Source organism: Adiantum capillus-veneris, chromosome 5 (genome assembly GCF_014529385.1).
Source record: "Adiantum capillus-veneris isolate H3 chromosome 5, ASM1452938v2, whole genome shotgun sequence".
In the NCBI taxonomy this organism is placed as follows: Eukaryota; Viridiplantae; Streptophyta; class Polypodiopsida; order Polypodiales; family Pteridaceae; genus Adiantum; species Adiantum capillus-veneris.
In genome coordinates, this window is record NC_140935.1 from 24386006 (window position 1) to 24412231 (window position 26226).

Consider the following 26226-nt stretch of genomic DNA (forward strand, 5'->3'; position numbering starts at 1 on the left):
GCCCTTATCTTTTTGCATCCATGTTTGTCTGCTTTGATTGTGATTGGTAGCATAATATTCAACGCATTTGCTTAGTATCAAACATTTAATTCAATGTAATCTTTTGTCATAATCAGTTGTCTAGGTTTAAAACTCAGGCAGTCCGACTAAGCTAGTTTGACCAAGCTAGGTATTAGAAATCTTCTCTTAATACCATGGGGAATGCCTTCCTAATAAGCAATGGTTACTTAGGTTCTTAATCCGATTTAGGCAGCATTGTATGAAATGTACTAGGGCTTTCTAGTGGGCTTAACCCTATTGACCTTTAGATTAAGTATTATAAAGGGAGTTTACTAATGTGATGAGCCTGGGGAGGGTAACAGTGTTATATGACCCCCCAAAGTTACAAAATTAAAATGCTGAAAATGAACAAACAAAAAATCAAAGTACCACAATGTAAAATTTTAAGCTGGAAGAGAAATCTCAGTTTGATTTGGTACTTCACTCACATGTATTGCCTATGGTACTAGAGCCCTAGAGGTTCCCAGTGTGGGCGCTTTTCCTTGAAAAGCAAAAAACCCAAGGCATACAAAATAAGCACACACATCAAATTGAATCACTGTGAAAAGACTTTGGGGGGTCAAAGAAAAAGTAATCAATCAGGCGATGATTTCATGAGAAATTCCTTTCATGGTAGCTTAACTACAAGGTCTTCTAGATAAAGCCTCTAGTCAGCCCTCGAACATGACTACTTGGCTCTCGCGATTAAACAACTTAATTGACCACAGAAAATTAAGAAGCTTATCCATGGTATTAATATTCGATCTCTAGTGCCTTTCGACCGTCAAATTAGCGACCCCAGACTTGTTTAATTTTTTACCTTTACATCTGTTTATGCATTTGATTACATAGCAATTTAATGTTCATTGCTAACAAATTGTTTGAAATTCTTTTACTAATCAATTTGTCTACCTAAAACTGCATATGCTTTTTAAGAGAATGCCATTACTGTGCCAATGTTGTTTGATTTTGCAGTGACTGAAGAAGGCTAAGGACATTCATCTCAAATGCTCTTCCACCTCGACGAACCAGCTTCAACTCAATAGCTTCCGAGGACGGAATCTACATCAGGAAGGGGGGCATGTTAACCCTCACGGCACACGGACATCCTATGATCTATAAACGTTGTATTATTTAGAGTCAGGTACCGGGCTTGTCGGACCAATAGGAAAAGGGTAAGAGTGATCGCCGATGAGAGGCGCACTCTAATTGGGACATTCAAGGGATTAGTTGGCTAAGCATGGGCGCCCAAGTGTGAATGGGGTGAGCTCATATAAAAGCCAACTAAACCTAATTTTTACTCACACTCTCATTTGTGCAATAGAAGAGTGCTCTTGCTCCATCTCCATCTCCATCTTCTTCTTCTTCACCTCCTTGTGTGTGTGTGTGTGTGTGTGAGAGAGAGAGAGAGAGGGAGAGTGTGTGTGCGATCGAGCATTACGAAGGCACGACGGCGGTGAAGCGGTTGAGCGCGGCACGACTGCAGCTTCTTCTTCATCGCGGCGAGGAATCCACCACGAAGGCGAGCGTAGAGTGGTGAGTGACACACCCTTTGCTCTCTTGAGCTTGCTAGTTTAGGCTTGTTGTGTGCTTGGAGCCATTTGTGGCTCGCACACGGTGTATTGCCAAGTCCCTCGCTTCGACAGTGCGGCAAGGAGCGCACATGAGGCATGGAGGCTCTTTCATGAGCAGTCCCCCCCCCCCCCCCCCCCCCCCCCCCGCCGCCATTACCTCTACAGAGACCTGGGGTCAGTACACATCATCTTTGTACATAGTTTCTGGACAGCAGCCCCTTCTCGACACCCCCCCCCCCCCCATCCATGCCCACACACGTGTGCTTTTTTCACCGCTGAGATGGTGAAGAAGGCCATTGACAGGATGAGGACTAGGAGAGCATATGATCATGATGGCTTAGTGGCTAAGCATTTCATGCATGCCAGAGATCTACTAGCAGAGCTTCTAGTAGTTATGTTTAATCGTGCCATGTGTGAGGGCTTGCCTGATACTTAGAGCCTATCTACGATTGTACCTATCTTCAAGTCAAGAGACCCTATGGAGCCTGGAAATTATCAACTATCATGGTTGGGCACACATTGGCATGATTGTACGCATCCATTCTTGAGCAGCAGCTGAGTAGATGGGCAGAGAGGGAGGGAATGCGTGTTGTTGGGCAAGCACGGTTCAAGAGAGGTTTTTCTACTCTTGACCATATCTTGACGCTCAAGGCCATCATCGCGGAGGGCAGATCCCATGGGAGACGGATCTATTGTACCTTTGTGGACTTTAGCATAGCATTTGACATAGTACCCAGAGCTAGATTGATGCGCAGATTACAGGAGATGGGAGTACCCACAGAGCTCATTTGGGGGATTATGGCACTGTACAGATCAGTAGTAGGGCATGTACGCACCTCAGAGGGTCTATCTACACCGGTTCACTCCACTATTGGGGTGAAGTAGGGATGCCCGCTCTCTCCTACTCTATTTGGTATGTATGTGGATGAGGTTTCTGACTACATTGAGAGAGATGGTGGTAGAGGTGCACCGCTGGCAAGGACATGGATTCCGTTATTGTTATATGCTGATGATATTGTGTTGATCTCCGACTCTCCGGAGGGGATGCAACGCCACTTGGATGCTTTGCATAGGTTTGCCCATGAGATTGGCTTGTCTGTCAACCTTGGTAAAACCAAGGTCATGGTATTTAACACCACCCCGCAGTGGATCAGGAGGTCAACGCCCGCATTCACATATGGCCAGGAGACAGTGGAATATACAGATGCTTACACTTACCTTGGGAGTGGTATTTAGTGGACCAGCATTTTCTTTGAGGAGAGCGGAAGAGACTGATGGATGGGGGGACATGGAGAAGCCTCTCGTCTCCATGATTTCGCGGCTCATTAGAGCCAAGGCTTCAGTACCACGTGCCATTATCCGAGCAAAGCTAGCTGCCCCCCCACTAGTAGTTGAGGCGCTCACCAGATCTATTTCCTTCATACACCGCTTGTGGGAACTTCCCAGAGACAGATACGCCCACCTCGCACTGGAGTCCTCTCAACAGTTAGCCAAGCAGGGAGACACAGCATGTTGGTATGGGGAGATGACGTCATGGTTCCAGGCACATGGGTTCAATATAGACAGATTGCCCCCCTTCCAGTACTCACTCTATGCATCCTCTCTAACTCTTACACAGTCCGAGACCACCAGGATCATCCGCCAGGACCTGACTCGGCTAAGACACCAAGAGGACATGGGTACAGCCAACACAGGAGCTTGGGCACGAAGATGGCTTTCTACAGAGAGCATCTTCTCCAACTTACGACGGACGGTTTTGTGACAAAAGCCATTCTTGAGGTAAAACCGTAAATCGAGCCTTTATGTCTTGAGCAATTGCCAATGAGTCCTATGTTTTACTTTTAAGTTTTAACTCTTTTTGTCACAAATGCTTCTTGTGTAGGTTGGTGCGGAGCATGTCGTGCAAGTGAATACCGACAATGCTTCAAATTGCAAGGCAATGAGTAAGAGGCTAGAGAAGGAATTTCCATCCATAGTATGGACTCCATGTGCCTCTCATTGCCTTGACCTTCTCTTTGAAGACATAGGAGAGCTAGGTTGGGTGAAAGATATCCTCAACCAAGCACTCTCCATCATCAATTTCATCAATGGCAAAGTGAGGGTGCTTGCCATTTACCGCACCTACTCCGACCTTGAGTTGAAGAAGCCATCGGCCACTCGCTTTGCCGCCACGTGGCTACTTCTAGAGCGGCTCTATGATGTGCAAAACAAAATACAAAAGACCATGGTCTCCGATGAGTTTAAGGAGTGGATGAATGGAGAGTCCGCCGCTTCACAACAAGATGCAAAAGCCATCCAACTGCTTTGCTTGCGGGAGGAGTTTTGGCACGAAATTAAGGGTCTTGTCATTGTGATCTTGCCCTTGTACAAGGCTCTCCGCATGACCGACATGGAAGGGGCAACTATTGGGCTTCTATGGCACTGTATGGAGGAAGCTTACAAGGAGATTGAGAAGTCTACAATCCTAGATGGGGCTCCCGATGGAACACGGTATAACTACATATTTATTATTACATAATACATTCTCTATATATCTAGATTCTACATGCTTGTTTCTCTACTTAGTACATTTCCTCTCTCTTCTTGTAGTGATTACCTCGAGGACTCTCCCAAGAGAGACAACATTCTCCTCCTGATCAAAAAGCGGTGGGATTGGATGAAGAGACCTATCCATGACTTTGCGGCTCTCTTGCATCCAGCTTACAAGAAGCCGGAACTCTTTGCAAATCAAGAGCTTATTGAGGAGCGCAACAATTACCTCTTTAAGGCGCTAAAAGAAGAGAACATTGGAGCATTTCTCCAAGAGGTAATCAACTATAGTGACCAACGAGGCACCGCATTTACTTCCAACTTGTGTTGGAAGCAGCAATCCTTGGTGAAGGCCCTATTTTGGTGGGAGAGCTTTGGCTATCAATTGCCTACTCTCAAACGACTTGCTTTGAGGGTTCTTGGCCAAGTAAGTAAGCGACAAGCCTTAAACTTTTACGTTTTGTGCTTAATCTCTTTAACTATAGTCTCTTATAGCTTATGCCTCTCTTGATGTGTTTTAGGATTGCTCATCGGGAGCATGCGAGCGGAATTGGTCCGCATACTCCCTCATCCACACCAAAATCCGAAACAAGCTCTCAACGAAGCAATTAGAGCGACTTATCTATTGTCGCTCCAATTTACGCATGTTGCGCTCTATGCATGAGATGCCTATGGCTCGACAGGTATAAATTATAAATTATAATCACGACTCGCTCCATTTTCTATCTAATTATGTTTTCATTGTCCAATGTTGTAAATGTCAATAGGTCAACGTGGATGAGCTCACGCTTACGATCTAAAGAGTGTCAACAAAGAGCAAGACCCTGAGGAGCAAATGATATTTCGTGAGCTCTACTTGGAGCTTGAGGAGATTGATCGCCGGGTTTCTCGCACACGATCACGCAAGAAGGTCATCATCCATGGAGTTACATCGGCTACAAGAGGCAGAGGTGCCAGGGCTACAAGAGGTAGAGGCAGAGCATCAACAATACCCACGGAGGCTCCTAGGACCTATGTGCGGCGAGGCTCCGGAAGCGGCTCTTGTGTGGCGGCCATCACTATGGAGGATAGAGAGCCTCGAGAGCCAGAGTATGATGATGAAGGCAACCTCATTAGTGATGGAGATTATGAGCCGTCATCCTTCGACTCTTGTGAGGAAGAGGATGATGATGATGAGCAAGGCTCAAAAGAGGAAGATGAGGAAGATGATGAGAGCACTAGTGACTAGTGACTAGATTCTAGAAGCTCTTAGACTAGTTACTTTAGACTTTACTATTTAGTCTCTCTATTAAGGTGTGCCACTTTTTGAGTACTTTGTAGCCCTTGCCACTTGGTCCCCCCACTTTTTTGTATCATCTTGAGTCTTGACTCTCTACTTATCAAATTTCAATGATCATTTTGGTTTATGTAATGCTCATTCTCTTTAGTCTTTGAGTCTTGACTCTTTACATTGTAGTATTGTAACTTGTAATCCATACAAATGTCAAATTTCTTTAAGGCCTAAGCCTTAGACTTGAGAATTATTTGTTTTTTTTTATTTGAACGTACATAACGTCATCGTACATCATAAAATTTTTTAGTTCGTTTAGTACCGCACATCATCGTACGCGTACAAAATGTGCGGGACCGTACGAGACTACTATGCGCATGGGTTCAGTATAGACAGATTGCCCCCCTTCCAGTACTCACTGGATGCACCCTCCCTGACTCTTACATAGTCCGAGATCACTAGGCTCATTCGCCAGGACCTAACTCAGCTAGACACCAGGAGGACATAGATACAGCCAGCACACGAACTGGGCACGAAGATGGCTTTCTACAAAGAGCATCTTCTCCAGCTTACGGCGGACGGTTTTGTGACGAGGCCCAGATACATGGACACCCACTTGTCTCATGGGATACAGTGTGCTATTGGCAAGATACACACATCTTCGCACCAGCTGCGTTTCAAGACTGGGAGATATAGCGGAGTGCCAGGAGAGGCCAAGACATGCCCCCTGTGTGACATGGAGCCTGAGACAAAGTTACACTACACATGCCACTGCCCCGTCTACTACGAGATACGAGGCCGCTTCCAGTGCTTGTTCAGAGAGGGCTTTGGACCACTCTCCAAAGTCATGAAGTACGAGGATCAGAGATGCCTGGGTTTGTTTCTGCTCGAGCTGCGTAGACACAGAGAGAGCCTGATGAGAGGAGAGGCCAGCCAGTCTCAGAGACACATCACAGACTTCTTTAGAGCAGACACTGGACACTCGGAGGAGCTACTACCACAGCAGATCTTGTCACCTCACACCAAAGGCACATTGATCGAGCGAGAGAAGCTTAGGATTTCATAGTATTTATATTTTATCATTTTGTTTGTCATTTCATTTTGTTACTCTGACTTTGTATCAAATCCACCACATTGTAATGCTCTGGTCTCATAGGTCATTTTGGCGTTTTGAAGACGCTAATATAACATTTCATTTCATTTCTCATGCACGACCACTATTTTACGTGAGAGCCGCTGTTGAGCCATGTCCCAACTGTCTAGGCTGCTGGGGTTCATGGCAGAGGATGTGACGGCCAATGTGGACTGTGAATTAAAAAAGCTGTAGCTTTAAACAGTGAAATGACAACTGCTGGAGTATCAGAAAAAGGCTAGCAGAGTCTCAATATAATCGAGAGAAGGGAAGACCCTCCCAGATCCATAAGGGCCTGCGCATGACATCCACCATAGCAAAAAACGGGTCAACACAACACCAATTTCCGAATCAATGAGCAGTATCAGTAGTGTTTCTGCACCAGCCCAACATGAAAGGGCAAGCTCCGCACCTTAAATTAAGTGCATACCAGGTCAACAAGGATTCAACAAGGATACATGATCACTTCAGAGAGTGCCAATACATATCACCTATAATGCAGGGTGAATTATAAAAAAATACTGGGGGGGCGGGGGCGGGGGGGGGGGGGGGGGGGGGGGGGGGGGGTTGTGTTCAACCAATAACAAATACAAACTGAATTTTGCATACCAAACACAAACTACAAACTTAGATGACCAACGCATGAGTAAGATGCAAAGAAAACAATACTGCACCTTGTCATGACGTACAAACAAGTGACCTTGATCTTGATTAGCTTTTTGTATGGAGATATCTAAAACTTCATTTCCTATCAGAAGTTGCATACTGCCATCTGACCATTTCACAAATCTGGCATTGCTCTCATACTGCAAAATGACCAGCATCAGCATCAGCTTTTATCCAAAAAAGAAGAACAGGCAAGACTCTCCAAGATATGAAGACAGGTAATCAATCCATTGTGTAACCGAGTTTTTCACATGTGATAGTTGCGGCATAGCCCATACACCACAATTTTTTTTATTCTTTTGTGAACAACTGCAGCATATTCAAAAATCACCAGTGTCCTGCACTACAGAAAGTTATACTGACACACAAAACTACAGCCTTGCTTGAACGCTCTTTGCACAAAAAAATCAGCTCATTTGTTCCCAATTAACAATTACATCACAATGGCTGATTTCCTCTACTTGGCTGGATTCTTTGATCTCTAGCCTTTTGGCTTTTTTCTTTGATGGTGCCTCTCTTCTAGTGCATCAGCAAAAATGTTTGCCTCGCCTTCCTGCTGCGTTGCTGCCCCACATGCATGTGGTGGAGGTGACCCTTATCAATTATTGCAGTGGCTGGTGTCAAGTTCTAGTCCCCCTCAGCTTTTACCCTTGTTTACTCTACAAGGTGGTGGTGGTGGTCTCTCTTCCAAGTCCACCGTAACAAAACTTGGACACTCCAAGTCAAGATTCTACCGCGACACAGCAGAGATTCACTTCAAAACAATTCACAATTCACACTTGATTCGACACGGCCCGGCAGAGTTCCATGCCTAGAGATATTGGCCCCAAAGACTGGCGCCCCTTTCAATATTTCTTTTTGTATTATTCTGTGTTCAAAATACAAGAGAGTGGGAGGGTTCTCACTCTCAAACTCTGCATCCAGATGCTCTAAGAAGTGAGGGCCCTGCCCACTAATTTATAGGTTACAAGGGATGCCCAAAAGCAGAGCCCCAAAAGTTGTCAACTTCAAAAGCTTGTAAAAATAAAGCACTTAATCCGAAAGCTTCTCAAATCAGCCGACGTAGAATTTCAGCAACGCAAAAGCAGATTTCCGTACAGCATCAGCGTAAAAAGCGGAAATCCGTACGCTCTACCACTTCAGCAAGTCAGCGGGATTTGCGGCGGAAAATCCAGACCTGCCGTACTGCTGCCACGTGTCTCTGCCGCCAAACTGGGTGTGTGTCCGGGTCTGCTGTCCCACTCTGTGACTGTGTCGGGCCATGCCACATCACCCATTTGTGGCATACCCCCCTCTTAAAAGCATTGTAATCGCCCTCGATTACGCCTGCAAAACAGACAGAGGCCATAAACTCTCTTAGCAGACACTGATTGTTAGTACTGACGCACTAGGAACAACAAATCTAGCACATGTACCAATCGACAGTCACATCGCAGGACATCACAGGACATCACTTGACATCACATGACAAATCACATTCAAAAATCATTCCAAATCTCAGACAAGGATTAATCGGCAACGTATTTAGAAATCGCATCTAGATCCAGTCGAGACCTCACAGATGCCCGATTAACTATTCCTTATTGCAATCATGTCCATAGAGATTTATCAGACCGAAATGCTACAGTCATTTCGTCTATCAGTTCTTGCACTCGAACAAGTCAAATACAAATCAATCAGTATCATATTCATGTTTGGGAATTCCAGGTCATAAAGTCAAACAGCAGAATACTGTCAGCTCAACAGTATCCCTGAAACCCAAAGGGACATCAGTGACTCTATCAAATCTAGTGACGGATCTATTGTACCTTGCTGCCTATGTGTTCGGGCATGCCACGTCACCAGTTTGTGACATACCCCCCTCTTGAAAGCATTGTAATCGCCCTCGATTACGCCTACAAAACAGAGAGGCCATAAGCTGTCTTAGCAGACACTGACTGTTAGTACCGACGCACTAGGAACAACACATCTAGCACATGTACCAATCGACAGTCACATCACAAGACATCACTTGACATCACAAGACATCACATGACAAATCACATTCAAAAATTTATTCCAAATCTCAGACCATGATTATCGGCAACGTATTTAGCAATCGCATCTAGATCCAGTCGGGACCTCACAAATGCCTGATTAACTAATCCTTAGGTTCACAATCTGAGGAGTGTCTGCCAGGTCCTCCTCCTCCATCCACTTCGCATCCAATGCGGGATAGCTCTTGAATTTAACCAAGAACCGCCTTATCAGTTTACCTTTTATCTTTCCATCTTTATGTGCCGGTATCTGTTCTGGAACGAGATTTCCTCGCTTTCCTCCACGTCGGGTTGCTTATATGGCTCCCCATCATCGGGCACATAGCCTTTAAAAGGCTTCAAGAGACTCACATGAAAAGCATTGTGAATTCTCCAAGTATCGGGCAGCTTCAATCTAAAGGAGACATCATTTATCTTTTCTTGTATCTGGAAAGGTCCATAGTATCTCATGCTAAGCTTTGGAAAAGGCCGCTCATTTCCCTTTTTCTATCTCAGGCGTGACTTCTCAAAACGTAAAAGCGCCCAATCGTCTTCCTTTAATTTCAAATCGCGACGGTGTCGATCTGCTGCCTTCTTGTGTCTTTCCTAAGATTTCTCTAAAGCCTCCCGGACCTTGGCAAAAGCAATGTCCAAGTCCCTCGTGTACTCGTCGGCTTCAAAAATCTTATCTTTCGTGCTTAAGAAGGGTGGAACCTTCGGAGCACCTTCAATGATCTCAAATGGCGCCTTCCCCATCGAAGAGTGAATCGTGTTATTGTAGGCAAATTCCACCAAAGGTAAAAACCTTTCCCATTGAGTTTTCTGATCCGAGATGTAAGAATTCAATTAATCCAGTAGGACTGAATTTGCAATCTCAGATTGCCCATCTGTCTGCGGGTGGAAAGATGACGAGAACTGCAACCTTGTGCCAATGTTCTCCCAAATAGCCTTCCAAAACAAACTCGTGAATCGGGGATCTCTATCAGAGACAATTGTCTCAGGCATGCCATGTGAAACATGCTAGCATCGGGGGCCTATCAGTCTCGCTAAGTGATCCGGCTTGACTGTTTTCTTCACCGGAATGAAATGAGCTTGCTTGCTAAATCTCTTAACAATCCAGATACCATCGTGCCCACTCTGTGTCTTTGGGAGATCAAAAATGAAATCCATAGCAGTACTTTCCCAGGGGCGGTTGGGAATGGGTAAAGGCTGTAACAATCCCTGTGCTTTATGCCTGTCAAACTTGACCCTCTAGCATACCAAGCATTTGAGTACAAAATCGTCCACGTCCTTCTTGAGTCTCAGCCAAAAGAAGTATCTCTCCACACCTTTCAAGGTGGTATCAATGCCGAAGTGACCCGTAAATGGTGGACAGTGGCATTCGGTTAGAACCTTTTCCCTCAACGGCTGTGTAACGCACAACATCGTTTTCTTCATCAAGTAGCCATCCCGAATGGAATATCCCGCTACTACCTCCCCATTCTATATTTGATCAAACATAGATCTGCAAAATCTGGATTTGTGCCATATTGATCGACCATATCCTCGAAGCTTCTATGATGTATCGCGGAAATAGCCAAGACCAACGGCTTCCGGGACAAAGCATCTGCCACCAAGTTCTTCTGTCCCTGCACATGGACAATCTGGAAGTGAAACTGTGATAAGATGTTCGCCCCCCACATCTGCTTTTTCGATAGCTGCTTCGTTGACAAGAAGTAGCGTAAACTATGGTGATCTGTGAAGATCGTAAAATCGGCTCCGAGTAGGTAATGTCGCCACTGAGTAAAAGCATGGATAAACGCCAAAAGCACTTTCTCATATATCTGTGCTGTCAATTCCGGCCTTGAAAACAATCGGCTCTCATAGACAATGTCATGGCCTTCTTGCATTAAGACCGCACCCAAACTACGACCACAAGCATCACAATATACCTCGAATGACTTCTGCAAATCTGGCAAAGTCAAAACTGGTCCCGTAGTCAATTTCTCTTTCACAGTTTGAAAGGCAATCACCTCTGTGGATCCCCACAAGAAAGGGACTCCTTTCTGTGTCAAGATATGCAAAGAGGAAGCAATCTCTGCAAATTTTCTAATGAACCGCCGATAGTAAGAACATAAGCCCAAGAAGCTTCTAACTTTATGGACATTCTGCAAATCGGGCCAATCACGTATAGTCTCAATCTTGGCCGGGTCCGTCTGCACTCCTGCTACTGAGACAATGTGTCCCAAAATGTGTATCTCTGATAAGAAAAAATCACTCTTCTTTGCATTAATCACCAACTTGTGATCCCGCAATGCCTGAGAGACCTGTAGTAGATGTTCTCTATGTTCTTCCTCATCCTTGGAGAAGACAATAATGTCATCAAAGAAAGTGCCAACAAAAGATATGTACTCTCTGAAAATCCTATCCATCATTCGGTTAAAGGTCGTAGGAGCATTGTTAACGCCAAAAGGCATCACCAAAAATCCAAATAAACCCAAGGTCGTCCGAAAAACTGTCTTGTAGACATCTCCCGACGCGATTTGGATTTGATGATATCCGCTCTTCAAATCGATCTTGCTGAAACAAGAGGATCCCTGTAGTCGGTCAAGAATATCATCGATCCTAGGAATCGGAAATCTGTTCTTGATGGTGATTTTATTGAAGCTCTATAATCAATGCACATTCTCCAAGATCCGTCTTTCTTCAAAGCCAACAACACCGGAGAGCAATAAGGTGAAGTACTCAGTTGGATAAGACCCTTTTCCAAGAGGTGTCACAGAACGGGCACCACGTGCCAATAGAAAAGAACAGACTGAACAGACTTTTAGCACTTCAATAACAACTACACTGAGAGAGAGACAACACGCAACACGAAGTGGCGGAATTCCACCCCAGAGAGTATTGGCCCCAAACCTTGGTGCCCCTTTCGGTATTTCTTTATATTGCATCAACACAGTACAAGCCGGTACTCCAGACTCTGCACCTTCTTCAAGAAGCATGCCAAAGAATGAGCCCTAACCTCATATTTAAAGGCCCTTGGCCTGAAAAGCAGTTTCAGTGAAAAGCCTTCAAAACTCAAAAGCGTGTGGTCCAAAAGCAATGCCAAAAAGCTAGCAGCGTAAATCATGGAAATCTGTATAGTCCTGCCACGTCAGCACTGCCAGCGTAAAAAGCGTAAATCCGTACAATTATGCCACGTCAGCACTCAACGGAATTTTCGGACTGTCTCTACAAGTGTGCGACGTAAGTAAACCAGCACGTATCTTTTGTGTGTGTGTGTGTGTGTATGTGTGTGTGTGTGTGTGTGTGTGTGTGTGTGTGTGTGTGTGTGTGTGTGTGTGTGTGTGTGTGTGATGGTCCTGGTTCATCTTCTGCTGCTCTACCTCTTCACTTAGGGTTTAGGCCCCTCGGTCCACATCTGGAAGTTGGCTCCCTTCTTCAGGGTTTTGACACATCAGCAGTTTGTGACATCTCCCCTTCATGAAAGAGAGTAATCGTCCGCGATTACAGCATATCTGCAAAACAACTCAAGTTCGCTCAAAAATTTTCGAGGGTCATTCCGAGGGACAATCAGTTTGCTCTTTTTGTTAAGGAGTTAGCTTCTCCTTTCGGCTCTTTTGATCAAGGAGTTAGCTTCTCCTTACGTCCAGATCGAAACTCTTGATATTCCGGCGTAGTAAAATTAGCCATCACACCCAGACCATACTGATCTTCCACGGGTATCGTGATGCACTAAAATGACATACCCAGGCAATCTCATCCAATTAGGAATATTCAGCGGTTGGCACATCACAATGCAACACAAAGCTCACATATGCATGTTACAAGACATAGAAACATAAAGCCGCCGATGAGCACTCCTCCCGCATAACCTAACAAGGTCCGGGCTGGGAGATATTCAACGACTCCCTCATCGTTTCTCCCGCATAACGTAAAAACGTCCGGGCTGGGAGATATAGAGGCCTTTTTACAACCAAACGCCCCCTAGATTGCAGCCTGCGTCGTTTGGAGGTGCTGAGAGTAACCACTGCTCAGACTTCTTAATACTCCTCCCGCATAACCATCCAGGTCCGGGCCGGAGTCACAACAACACTTTTCAATCATCATTTCTCACTACTCCACCCGGGAATAAAATCACCAATCATTGAAACCAGTATTAAAATCACAATCAAACATTTCAAATCGGCACCAAGACAGGTTCAAAACAGATACCATCCATTTCAAACAAATTTCAAACAGGATCACCAAACAAGTTCTCAAACAGATCTCAAACAAAATATAAACTTAAACAAGCAATCTCGACATCGATCGAGCTTGAAAAGTCGACTGACTTTCCATCCTGTAACCTGCACCAAAAATTAGGGTTAGATTCCTTTCATAAGGTCGTAGCCGACCACAGCATGGTCCATCAGCTCTTGGATAGACAGTGTTCCTGTGGCGGTGATGGTAGTCCCAAGTCATAGCAGTCACACTGGACCTCCGAGGTTATCGACAAGAGGCACCTGCTGAGAGATGTAAAGAAATTTCAACTTATAATTTACTAGGGTTCCATGGCAAGCATTTCAGGATACCCCACTCTGCCAGAAGTTGCACTCCGAAGGAAGATGTCGGAAACAATATAACTTCGGGTAAAAAATTTTCTTGAAAGCTTGCCAAGTCCTTGGAAGTGTGCTGCTTGGTAGCTATAGTCATCAACCTCTGCATGGCACTGCCTCTGAGAAAAACAGCAGCTCAAAACAAATGTTGGATCCTTCTCTTACAAGTGATCTTAATGGCTTATGCCTTGTAAGACATGAGCGGTGCAGACGAGAGCGCGCCCGATGCGTGATGGGAGGGAGTGGCTAATAAGTCCGGGGTCGGAGCACAAAACTAAAATTTCCAATGAGCTTTGGAAGTGCAATCTTGCTCTGTCTGCTCTTTGCTGGAACCGATATGCTTTCAGAAAAGCACACGCCTGATGCTCTGATACCTCTATCACAAGACGGGCACCACGTGCCAATAGAAAAGAACAGATTGAACAGACTTTTAGCACTTCAATAACAATTGAACTGAGAGAGAGAGAGAGAGAGACGACATGCGACACGGAGTGGTGGAATTCCACCCCAGAGAGTATTGGCCCCAAACCTCAGCGCCCCTTTCGGTATTTCTTTATATTGCATCAACACAGTACAAGCCGGTACTCCAAACTCTGCACCTTCTCCAAGAAGCATGCCAGAGAATGAGCCCTAACCTCACATTTAAAGGCCCTTAGCCTGAAAAGCAGTTACAGTGAAAAGCCTTCAAAGCTCAAAAGCTTCTAGTCCAAAAGCAGTGCCAAAAAGCTGTCAGCGTAAATCATGGAAATCCGTACAGTCTGCCACGTCAGCACTGCCAGCATAAAAAGTGAAAATCCGTACAATGGAAATCCGTACAATCCTACCACATCAACAGTCAGCGGAATTTTCCGATTGTCTGTATAGGTGTGCCACGTCAGCAAACCATCGCGTATCTTGTGTGTGTGTGTGTGTGTGTGTGTGTGTGATGGTCCTGCTTCATCTTCTGCTGCTCTGCCTCTTCACTTAGGGTTTAGGCCCCTCGGCCCACATCTGCAAGTTGGCTCCCTTCTTCAGGGCTTTGACACGTCAGCAGTTTGTGACAAGAGGTCTTTCACTTTGTTCATAATCTCTTCATTCTGGGCTCGGCTCACACGATAAGGTGGCCCGTTCGGTGGTGTGTTTCCAGGTATCAGATCAATGGTATGATCCTCAGGACGAGCTGGTGACAACTCGCCTGGCAGGCCCTTAGAAAAACAATCGGCATGAGTGCGGAGAAAATCTTGGCGTTCTTTATCAAGCTCAGACGTATTTGTCCTATGTTCATCATTCAACTCTTTCAAAAAGATCAAATAAACAAACAGACTGGATTTCATTAATTTCGAAACGACTGAAGCCGATACAAAAGGGACAGACTCGCCCTTCAGTTTCACATCAAGTACAATGTTTCGGCCCTTTTCAGTAGTCAATGTCGCTTTCTTTGCCCGATAATCGACCACGGCGTTCTTCTTATGGTACCAAGGGACTCCCACGAAAACATCACAACCTTCCAAGGGCATTATGTAAAGAAGTCCTCGTGCCCCAAATACCCCTAACAATGCAGCCAAAGTTTGCCAATGACAAGTGTTGAAACCAGCCCGTGGGGCGTTGGGCTTTGGCTTTCACCCGAAATTCTTTACTTTAGACACACACACAGAGGGAGAGAGTACTTCGCAAAAGGAACCTACGGTAGGAATTAACACTTAAGCACACACACGACTCGGAAGCTAGAATGCTCCAAGCAGACGCCGACAACCTGTAGGCCCCAAAATTGGCGCCCCTTTCTGTGTTTCTTTATACTTTAACAGAGGGAATAAAACCTGTGATTTCCTACGAGCTGTCCCGCATAATCCGGGCTGAAAACCACCTGTTCTGGCACGATTTCAGCAACATAAGTGCACTAGGACGCTTCATAGACAGTATCCCCACGCAATAGATGACTTTTCCGACGCATACGGAGACTTTGCAAAACCTGGCGAGAATCTGCAGCACGTTGAATGCTCTGTTTTCTGCCCTGAAAATGCACCAAATCACCTCTACAGCGGTCCCCTCGCGTCCTCGGACCTCCTCAGGGTATTAGGGATCGTTTAGGGCCAAAACCCTAAACCTGCAAAAATACACAGCAGGCTGTAATTCCCAGTTTTGGGCTCTATGTCGCGAGCCGGACGCATCCGTAGCAAGTCCTCGAGCTCCCGCACCTGTAGGGCTACTTGCCCTTTGAATCGGACAAGATTTCTCACGTGAAACCTCTCCGAACTCACCTGTACCTGCGGGGGATTAGCCACTAGCTAATCTAGTACCTGTGCAAGAGGCTCTTGCCTCAACAATCGCACATGAACCCACACAACTGTACATTAGTCAAATAAAGAGCCCTCTTGTAAGGCATCACATAACTGCACGTAGGGGAGAGAGAGAGAGCAGTGTGTAGTGTGCAGGGCATCACTCCTAGCACCACATTGTACACAGAGTGGAAAGAAAGCACTCCATAGCTCTTAACCTGTGAAAGTATGAAAAATGAGGCCTCCCAGCTTAATATTCAGCGCTACCTCTTCATTGCATAAGGAAAGTACACTAAAATGCGCCATTTGGTACGATTACACGCATTTTCCCGTTTCGGGGTTGCCGTCTAAAGATCTCACGACCAGTTGCCCAGTTGACTTCGCGGCAGAGTTGTAAAATGTTCCCCTTGTCATTCCGAAGGTAATGACACGAACACATTTCACAGCCCAAAATTGCAATTCCCTAATTTTTAGGAGATGCTTCCATTGGGCTCCCACTGGTCATCTGAACATCTATCCTCATTGGGACCGCATCCAAAAGTGCAATGTGACCCAACTGTTGGATACTTTCTGTTGGTGATCCCACCTTGACTTTATGCCTTTATTGAGTTCACTTCCTAGTATCCACCAGCTTGCTAAGTGCGACGGGGGGACCTACTGATCTTGTACTATGCTTAGACATCCTCTTACTATACGAATTCCAGTGCCGACCCACTTCCCGTCTGCGGGTGAAACTACCGTTCACATTGGCCATACAATGTCCGACCATTTGCAACTTCAAAAAGAGGGTCTCAAAAATAAAACAAAAATCATTGGAAAGAAACCAACAACTAAGGTTAGCAATTGCCACGTCCTCGTGACATAGTTAACAGTTGCCACGTCCTCGTGACATACCCCCTCTTGAAATCGCAAACGTCCTCGATTGCATACCATAAACACACGCCACTGAAAATCTTGTGTTGTTAGCACTCTTTTATCATCGCGTGTATCCGCAAGAAAGGTCATAGATACAAATGACTTAATGAGACCTTCATACTTTTGTCATTTCCATCTATTACACTGAATTCATATGTACATTTGATGTGGTAGCTCTATCATTACCCCTCCTTTGCACACGTTGGGTTGGGACATAAGTAGGTTGTAATCCAAAGGCTTCAAGGTAAAGCTACAATACATCTGGTAACTCTGCAACTTCATGCTCTTCCATCCACTTTGCATCCATAGGCAGATAGTTCTTAAACTTCACCAAATAGCGTCTTGCAACCTGTCCTTAACTTTTCTGTCGTTATGTGCCAAAACTTGCTCAGGTACCAGGATCTCAGCAAATTCCTCAACTTCTGGTTGATCCTCATCTGGCATATCTTCTGGCACATCACCCACGAAGGGTCTTAGAAGACTCACGTGAAATGCATTATGAATCTTCCATGCATCAAGCAATTTCAACCTGTAAGCCACATCACTGATCTTGTCAAGCACTTGAAAAGGCCCATAGTAACGCATACTGAGCTTTAACCTTGCCTTTTTGAACCTTAACAGAACCCAATCACCAGGTAATAACAGCAATTTACGACGGTGACGATCAACGGCCTTTTTCTGCTTTGCCTGAGTCTTCTCCAAGGCAACTTTAATTTTCTTATACATTTCATCCATGTTCTCAACATATCGATCTGCTTCAAAGATCTTGTCCTTTGTATGCAAAATGGGAGGAACCTTTTTACCGCCTTCAACAATCTCAAAAGGTGCTTTGCCAGTGAGAAATGCACCTTATTATTGTACGCATACTCAAGCATAGGCAAATACTGTTCCCACTTGCTCTTATTATCTAATACATAGCATTTCAACAGATCTAAGACAGCAGAATTAGCCTCTCTGACTGTCCATCAGTTTGTGGATGAAACGAAGACGAGAACTTGAGCGTAGTGCCCATGTTCTCAAACAATCCTCTCCAAAACAAACTGGTCATACGAGGATCACGATCACTGACAATCGATTGTGACATACCATGGTACTTCAACACATTGTACATAAACAAGCGTGCCATCTGATCAGATTTATCTTCTTCCTGACAGGGATAAAATAGGCCTGCTTGCTGAACCTGCAAATAATGGTCCATATACCATCATTCCCTGTTGGCGTTCTTGGAAGATCAAAGATAAAGTCCATAGCAATGCTTTCCCATGGCATATCCGAAATCGGCAGTGGTTGTAACAAACTTGGTGCCTTTTGCTTGTCAAACTTGACCTTTTGGCAAATCATGCATGCTCGCACAAAGGCAACCACATCTCTCCTCAAGGTAGGCCAATAGAAGAACGTCTCTATCACTTTAACTGTCGCATCAATACCACGATGCCCTGCATCTCTTCCGTGACCTTATGTCGCAATGGCCTAGTGACACAAAGTCTGCCATGCATCATCATAAAACCATCTCTGGGGCAGTAGTGCTCATTATGTTGCCCCTCTTGCAACTTTTCAAAGATCCTTGCAAAATCTTCATCAGTAGCATATTGTTCCTTCATGTCATCTAACTCATGATGATAAGGAATTGACACAGCTGAAATTTGTGGCTTCCTTGATAACACATCAGCCACAACATTTTTCTTGCCTTCCACATGCATAATCTAGAAGTGGAACATAGAAAGAATGTTTGCCCATCGCATATGCTTTTCGAATAACTTTGATTGTGTCAAGAAGTATCGCAAGGTCTAATGATCCGTTTGGACAACGAAATCAGCACCTAAGAGGTAGTGCTTCCAGCTAGAAAGCGCATGAATCACGGCCAAGAGATCTTTCTCATAGACTTGCATAGTCCTCTCTGACCCTTGCAAAATTTGGCTTTCATAAGCTACTACCCGTCCATCTTGCATTAGCACTGCTCCGATGCTACTGCCCCACGCGTCACACTGGACCACAAATGACTTCCTGAGATCTGGCAAAACAATTACTGGATCTGAAGTTAACTTTTCCTTTAAGAGACTAAAAGCTGAAATCTCTTTTTGGGTCCATCTGAAAATGACCTTTCTTTTGCTATGCATGAAGAGGTGATGCTATCTCTGCAAAATTCCTAATAAACCTTCTATAGTAGGAACACAATCCCAAGAAGCTTCTGACATCGTGCACAGTCTTCAAGTCTGGCCATGTCTTAATAGCTTTGGACCTTTGCGGGATCCATTCTGACACCATCCTTTGAGACTATGTGGCCAAGAAAGTGGATCTCTTCCGAGAAGAATTCACTTTTCTTAGGATTGACAAGTAGCTTGTGATTGCGCAGCTCTTCGAACACAATGGTCAAGTGACGCCTATGCTCCTCTTCATTCTTCGAATAGACTATCATGTCATCGAAGAACGTCCCAACAAACTATTGATGCGAGCGGAAAATCCGGTCCATCGTTCTGTTGAACGTGGCAGGAGCATTTGTTAGCCCAAACGGCATCACTAGAAACTCATAAAGAACAAATGTCGTTATGAACGCAGTCTTGTGCACATCCTCTGGCCTTATACGAATCTGATGGTACCCACTCTTAAGGTCTATCCTGCTGAAAATTGCACCACCCTCTAAACGATCAAGAATATTATCAATTCTAGGAATAGGAAACCTATTCTTGACGATATTCTTATTCAACGCACGGTAATCAATACACATGCGCCATGAGCCATCCTTTTTCTGCACTAGGAGCACTGGGGAGCAAAAGGGTGAAGAACTAGGCTGAATCAGCCCCTTCTCTAATAACTCCGCCCATAATCTCTTTCTGCTGCGCCGCGCTAACCCTGTAGGGAGGTCTATTTGGTGGGCTACACCCTGGCACCAAATCTATCCGATGATCCTCAGGTCTCTCTGGCGGCAATTGCAACGGTAATGAATCAGAGAAACAGTCACTAAACTCTCGCAAAAATGTTGACCTTTCTTTATCTAACACAGATAAATTTGACTGACAATTATCTGAGACATCACGTGCAAAAATCAAGTACACATAAAAATGATTCTTTATTATAGAAGTGATAGCAAAAGCAGATACAATAGGGACAGACTCCCCTTTGAGCTTTACATCCAAAACATGAGTTTTGTCCCTATGCTGAAGGGTGATCGTCTTGCCGAAGGCATCTAGCACGCCATGCACTCTGAACACCCACGGAATTCCAAGTAGCGCATCGCACCCTTCCAATGGCATGATATAAACTTCTTTTGTATCCACATATGACTGAGTATACAGACGCAGCTTTCCAATAATGGGAGTAACACACTCTGAGTGGGCAGGACATGCCAACCCTGCCTATGTTGCGTATCCCATTTCTTCAGCTCTGATAGCTTGCTCTGGTGAGATAAAGTTTGCTTTGGCACCTGGATCAAAGAAGATGAGTGTTGTTTGATCCCTAACTTTACCCATGCCCTGCATAACTCACTGGCATCTGTATTGGGCCTATTACCCACCATATTTGGCACCAAACCTACCGTGGGTTTAGGCTTCTTGCCTTTCTGGTCCTTTTAATCATCTGAGTCAGCTGGTCTTTTCCTTTGTGGACAACTGGTAGCAAAGTGACTAGGTTGCTCGCATATAAAGCATTTATTTTCAGCCATTAGAACCTTCTTTTCCTCGAGCGACTTGCGCACAAAAGGCTTCATTTTCTGTTTCTTTGCCTCCTCTCCAGAAGTACTCGCTGAATTCTTGTCTTTGGTGGCCTTTTTTGACCCCTGTGACGCTTCAGGAGCCGTTTTCACAAAGGGCTTCTTCGCTGAATTTTTCTTTTGCTGCCCTCCTTTCTCGTTGCTCGGAAACCCACTGTCCTCTCCTTTCAACAAGGCAAGACCAGTGTTAGCAACTTCCATAAGCTGAGTGAGGGTAGCCACTCTGTTCTTGGTGCAGTAGTCCCGAAGCCCTCTAGGCAGCCCACAACAATACTTCTCTCTATCTGCACTGTCAATGGCACAAATCTGTAGGAGGTCACTAAGAGTAACGCTTTACAAAACCTCTGATTGTACTCCAGCAAGCTCTTGCATGTAGTCAAAGTAAGCTGGTGCCAATTTGTAATGACGTCGGCTTCAAATTCATTTGACAGCCAAGCAGATGCAAACATTTGCTTGAAGTAGACCCAAGTGAAGGATGCATGTCCTTGTATTAACAATGTCGTCCACCAAAGCGCATTGTCCTTTAAGAAAGTGGCAGCTTTCTTGACCTTAGAGGCCTCTGTACAATTCCCTCCTGCTGTAACTATGTCAGACTTTGTAAATAATTAATGTATTTACGAGAAAAGAATTATCTAATTAGTTGTGTGCGCATCAGAATAGATCTAGCAGTTATGGGGCCTCAGGTGCACCCAAGTTTGGGCCAGAGCACCTCAGGGAGACCCTAGCAGAAAATACCATGAAGCCCTAGTGATTGGGAAATCGGGTCTTCAATGAAGGGATAGATAGTAGCCTCAGATTTCAAGCTCAGAAAATTACGCGCGCTAGTGCAAGCACAGGAATGAGATGGGGTCCTTAGAACAACAGTAACCCTAAGGCCTGAATTATTTTTACGGCCTTAGGATAAATCAATTAAATTATTTTAAAATTGTCTATGCTGGACCAAATGGCCGGACAAGTGCGAACAGGTAATGCCAGAGCAGTGTTGGTACAGCATTGCGCTAGGGAGCAGCTAACATTTTCATTGGTTGCATCTATGTGTGCAGTTGTGCACTTAATTGCAAATTTCATTCATTAGCAATTGACTTTTAAAGTCAAAAGTTGAATGGTTTTTCAATTATTAAGTAAGTGTGCCACTTGGCACACTTACCCATGCAATCTCTCTCTAGAGCTCTCTCACTCCTATTCTAGCTAGCGCCCCCTCTTCTGGCTGGCTATATGAGAGCAACCCCTCCCCCTCTTGCCAAGTTGGCAGTGCACGACCCCCCCCCCCCCTCTAAGTTGAACGTCCTCTACGCAGTGAAGCTCTCCATTGAAGCTTGAGAGCAGCACCTTGTGGTGTATGTGGAGCCTCTGAACACCCATCACCTAGAACAAGGCCTCTCATGGTTGTAGGCAGTTGTGGGAGAAGTTTCATCGCGTATAGTAGAAAACTCTCTTTCTCTCTCGTCTAGCTGCTGCAAATTCTCTGTTTTCAGCCCCTAATCACCTGTATTAGGGTGAATTTCAACAAAGTCTTAATAGAATCTTATTCCTCTCTACCTACTCTACACATACACAGTTTCGAGCGTTTCCATCGCGAAAAGGACCTCCATTTCGGCATTGGAACGCGCTCAGGTAACAATTTCTGGTTATGTACAGAAAATTACAGCAAGCGTGTGTGCATGCGTTTTGCATGTTTCTTTCGTGGGTTGACTGTAGGAATGATTATGTCCGAAGAGACACAGTTAGCGGAAGATAGACTCTCATTTATGAGAGCTTCCAATGAATTTTGTGGGAGGTAGACTCTCGCCTACGAGAGCTTCACAAAATCTCACAGAAGAGAAAAGATCCTCTCAGTAGTCAGAGAGCAGTTCTTCTACTCTCTCAGTCAGAAGTAGAAAAAGGACAAGAAAGAATAGAGGACGGGCTTTTGCCCCGTTCCTGTGCTTGTAAAGATTCTCCCTTAGTAATAAAGATATTCTCTTTATGGGAGGGTACCATCCCATCTTCTGGTCCCCAATGATGTGTCAAGCTTTCTCTCCAAAGTCTCTTGAGTATATAAATTGCATTTAACAGTCAGTTTTCGCTTCCGTATTTTTGTGACAGTGGTATCAGAGCAAGGTCATCTCTCTCTTCCTTAAGGGATTGACGACTCTTGGCAGACTGCAGAAATGGGAGGACGCGAGATAGAGTTCTCTCTCCTTCAACAACAGGTGGTAGAATTACAAAAAGCTCTCTCCCATCCAAAAGTCCAAAAGATTTTCCATACTCTTGAGAAAGGGAAGGAGAAAGTGCAGATGGGGTCGGGAGAAATCCCGCAGAACCCAAAGGCGCCAGAACCAAAGAAAGATCCTTTAATTGGAACCTCCCGCATGCACGAGAGGTAGAGGAAACCTCCAGAACGTCATGTGCGGTTTAATCCAAAGGTTCAAGAGCAGGATCCTCCTGATTCTTCTCAGTTTTCTTTCATGAAGAATCTGGATGACGTAGTCTCTCTAGAAGACATGTTTCTTGACGATCCGTCGCAGCAAGAAGTGCATTCAAGGGAAAGGACTCCTGTCCACAAGGAGTCTAAGCATAGAAAGAAGGAGCACCATAAGAGGAAGCAGAGAGAAAGATGTAAAATTCGACACCTACAATGGACGGCATGATAATGACAAAGCTTTGGCTTTCATCCGCCAATTTGAAGTTGCATTACAGAAGGGAACTTTAAAGAAAGATCCAAGCTTCCCCATGTCAGTATGTACCTGAAAGGCACCGCCAGCAGTTGGTGGTTAACCCTGATCTTAGAAAATCGCAAACCCCAAGATTGGAATGTTTTCAAGAAGGAGTTCTACGCACAGTTCCTTCCTCCAGACTATGAGGAAGAGGTAAAGAAAGAATGGGATCGACTCTCATAGTCAGAGAACGAAACTGTTCCACGCTATGTGGATACGTTTTGGGACGTTCTCTTGAAAGTCACTCCATTTAAGAAGATTGAAAATTCGGAGAAGATGCGCAAGTTTGAAGCAGGATTGCATAAAGCTTTGCAAAAGGCTATGAAGCTTTACCCTCGAGGTAACTTGCAGATACTTATGGAATCAACTCACATAGCTGATGGAATACATGACAAGGGTACTCCCAGGAAGATGAAGCAAAGCACCTATCATGCCAAGCAAAAGGCTCTCCATAAGCAGCCTACCTCTACTTCTTCTCAAAAGAAGAAAAGAACCGCCTCCGATGCAGAAGCAAAGCCAAATCGGCCCAAGAAAGGGAAATATCTCTCTCCTGTTGAATTGAGAACCTACATCAACGAAGGAAGATGCTTCAAGTGTGGATAAATTGGACATATGAAGGGTGATTGTCCTACCAAAACCCCGCAACCACCCTCTTCTAATGCAATCCCAGATGCACAGGGGAATACAACCAAGGATGGAAAAGAAAGAGCTCTTCTCAAAGCATGGGGTAGCATGAACGACCAACAGGCTCTTATTATGTTTGATCCTGGCAGTACAGACAACTTCACCTCTACAAAGCTAGCCGATGATCTGAATTTACAGCCCATCAACCGTTTTGGAGGCTCTATTCAAGCACAATCTACTTTCAATGGGCAGAACTCCAGTTCTACTCCAATCATAGGGAAGCTGAATATTAAGGTCGACAACTACAAAGATCAAGAGTCTTTCTTACTAGCTTCACTTGAAGGGTGTGATATTATCTTGGGAATGCCTTGGCACTACAAGATGCATGCCATTCCTGACTACGTTCAGAAAACTTTATCCTTTGATCATAAAGGAAAGGAATATCTTGTACTTGCAGATGCAGGTGATTGGCGTATCCCCATTGCCAATCACATTGCAATCAAGAAAGTAATGAAAAAGTGTGTTTCAGCGTACTTGATTTTTGCAAGAAGAGAGAGAGAGAGAGAGAGAGAATGATCTGTCTGCTTCACAACTTTCTTCCTCTTTAGAGCAAAACAGACTTGAGTCATTAGAAAGTTTTTAAGATTGTTTTGTAGATGAACTTCTAAATGAACTCCCACCTCCTCGACCTAAGGATCATACAATTGACTTGATCCCAAGAAGTTCTCCTCCAAATCAACCCCCTTATCGAGTTAGTCTAATGCAACAAGAGGAAATCCTCAAGCAGATTAACGAACTTTTGGAGAAGGGCTTAATAAGGCCTAGTACTTCTCCATATTGTTCACCTGTCTTGCTAGTACAGAAAAAGGATGGCACATTCCGCATGTGCATAGACTATAGATCTTTAAACAAGATCACAATCAAGAATCGATTTCCAATCCCTCGGATCGATGACATTCTTGATAAGTTACAAGGAGCAAGTGTCTTTAGTCGTATAGACTTGAAGAGCAGGTATCATCAAATCCGCATAGCTCCTCAGGATGTGCATAAGACTTCATTTAAAACAACCTTCGGGTTGTATGAATTCTTAGTGATGCCTTTTAGACTCACTAATGCACCAGCCACATTCAACAGAATGATGGATAGAATCTGAAACCGGCCTATTCAATCCAAAAAGGGCGGTAGGCTTTACTTCAAACCTTGATTTAGCTTTCACCCATTACTAGTCGTCTATTCTACCTGTGCTATAATGACACAAGAGAGGGGAATGGGATACAGATGCTAGAATGCAGCTGTATGAGAAGTCCGACACCAGATTAGCCCCTAACTTAGGCGCCCCTTTCAGTATTTCTTTATTGTTTAAAAGAGGGAATAAACGATGTGGTTCTTTCCAAGCTGCCCTGCACAACCTTGGCTGAATTTTGACTGTTCTGGCTTGATTTCAGCAGCACAACTGTACTAGAACCCTTCACGGTCAGTATTCCCACGCATTAAATGACTTTCCCGACGCATACGGGCACTTTGCAAAACCTGGCGAGAATCTGCAGCACGCTGAATTCTCTGTTTTCAGCCCTGAAAATGCGCTAGATCACCTGTACAGCGGTCCCCTTGCGTCCCCGAACCTCCTGGGGGTATTCGGGTCCGTTTAGGGCCAAAACCCTAAACCTGCAAAAATACACAGCAGGCTGTAATTTACTGTTTCGGGCTCCGTTTCGCATGCCGGTCGCATCCGTAGCAAGTCCTCGAGCTCCCGCACCTGTAGGGCTACTTGCCCTTTGAATCGGACGAGATTTCTGGCGTGAAACCTCTCCGAATTCACCTGTACCTACGGGGGATTAGCCGCTAGCTAATCCAGTACCTGTGCAAGAGGCTCTTGCCTCGGCAATCGCGCATGAACCCACACAACTGTACATTGGTCAAATGAAAAGCCCACTAGTGGGGCATAACATACTGCCATAGAGGAGAGAGAGGGCAGTGCGTAGCGTGCAGGGCATCACTCCTGGCACCGCACTGTGCATAAGAGGGAAAGCAAGCACTCCATAGCTCTTAACCTGTGACAAAACTGAAAATAGCCTCCTCTCTCATTTTAGGCGCCCCCTCCTCTAGCCAGAAGTAGCAGAAGGCTCATAGAGTGACACCTCGCCCAGTTTCTGATTTTGGCCAACTGGGCTAAAAATATCTCAACTGGTGCGTCAGTTGACTTGACAGCAGAGCAATAAAATGTTCCT

At 44.9% G+C, this 26226-nt stretch overlaps 2 protein-coding genes across 2 annotated transcripts in view; one reads left to right on the forward strand and one right to left on the reverse strand.

Moving 5' to 3' along the window:
* VIP4 (leo1-like family protein) overlaps positions 1–26226 on the reverse strand; it is a 107829-nt gene that overhangs the window by 21205 nt on the left and 60398 nt on the right. Inside the window, exon 6 of the mRNA XM_086512065.1 lies at positions 7219–7350. Within this exon, the coding sequence (XP_086368191.1) occupies positions 7219–7350 (132 nt within the window). The remainder of the gene's footprint in view (positions 1–7218; positions 7351–26226) is intronic.
* On the forward strand, positions 4847–7025 carry LOC147457021 (uncharacterized). Its single transcript, XM_086513501.1, has one exon. It carries the CDS (start codon positions 4978–4980, stop codon positions 5368–5370), a length of 393 nt encoding a protein of 130 aa, XP_086369627.1. The 5' UTR covers positions 4847–4977; the 3' UTR covers positions 5371–7025.

What these genes read in the sequence shown, in the direction of transcription:
- LOC147457021 (XM_086513501.1), top strand. Translation starts at nt 4,978, where the DNA reads ATGATATTTCGTGAGCTCTACTTGGAGCTTGAGGAGATTGATCGCCGG.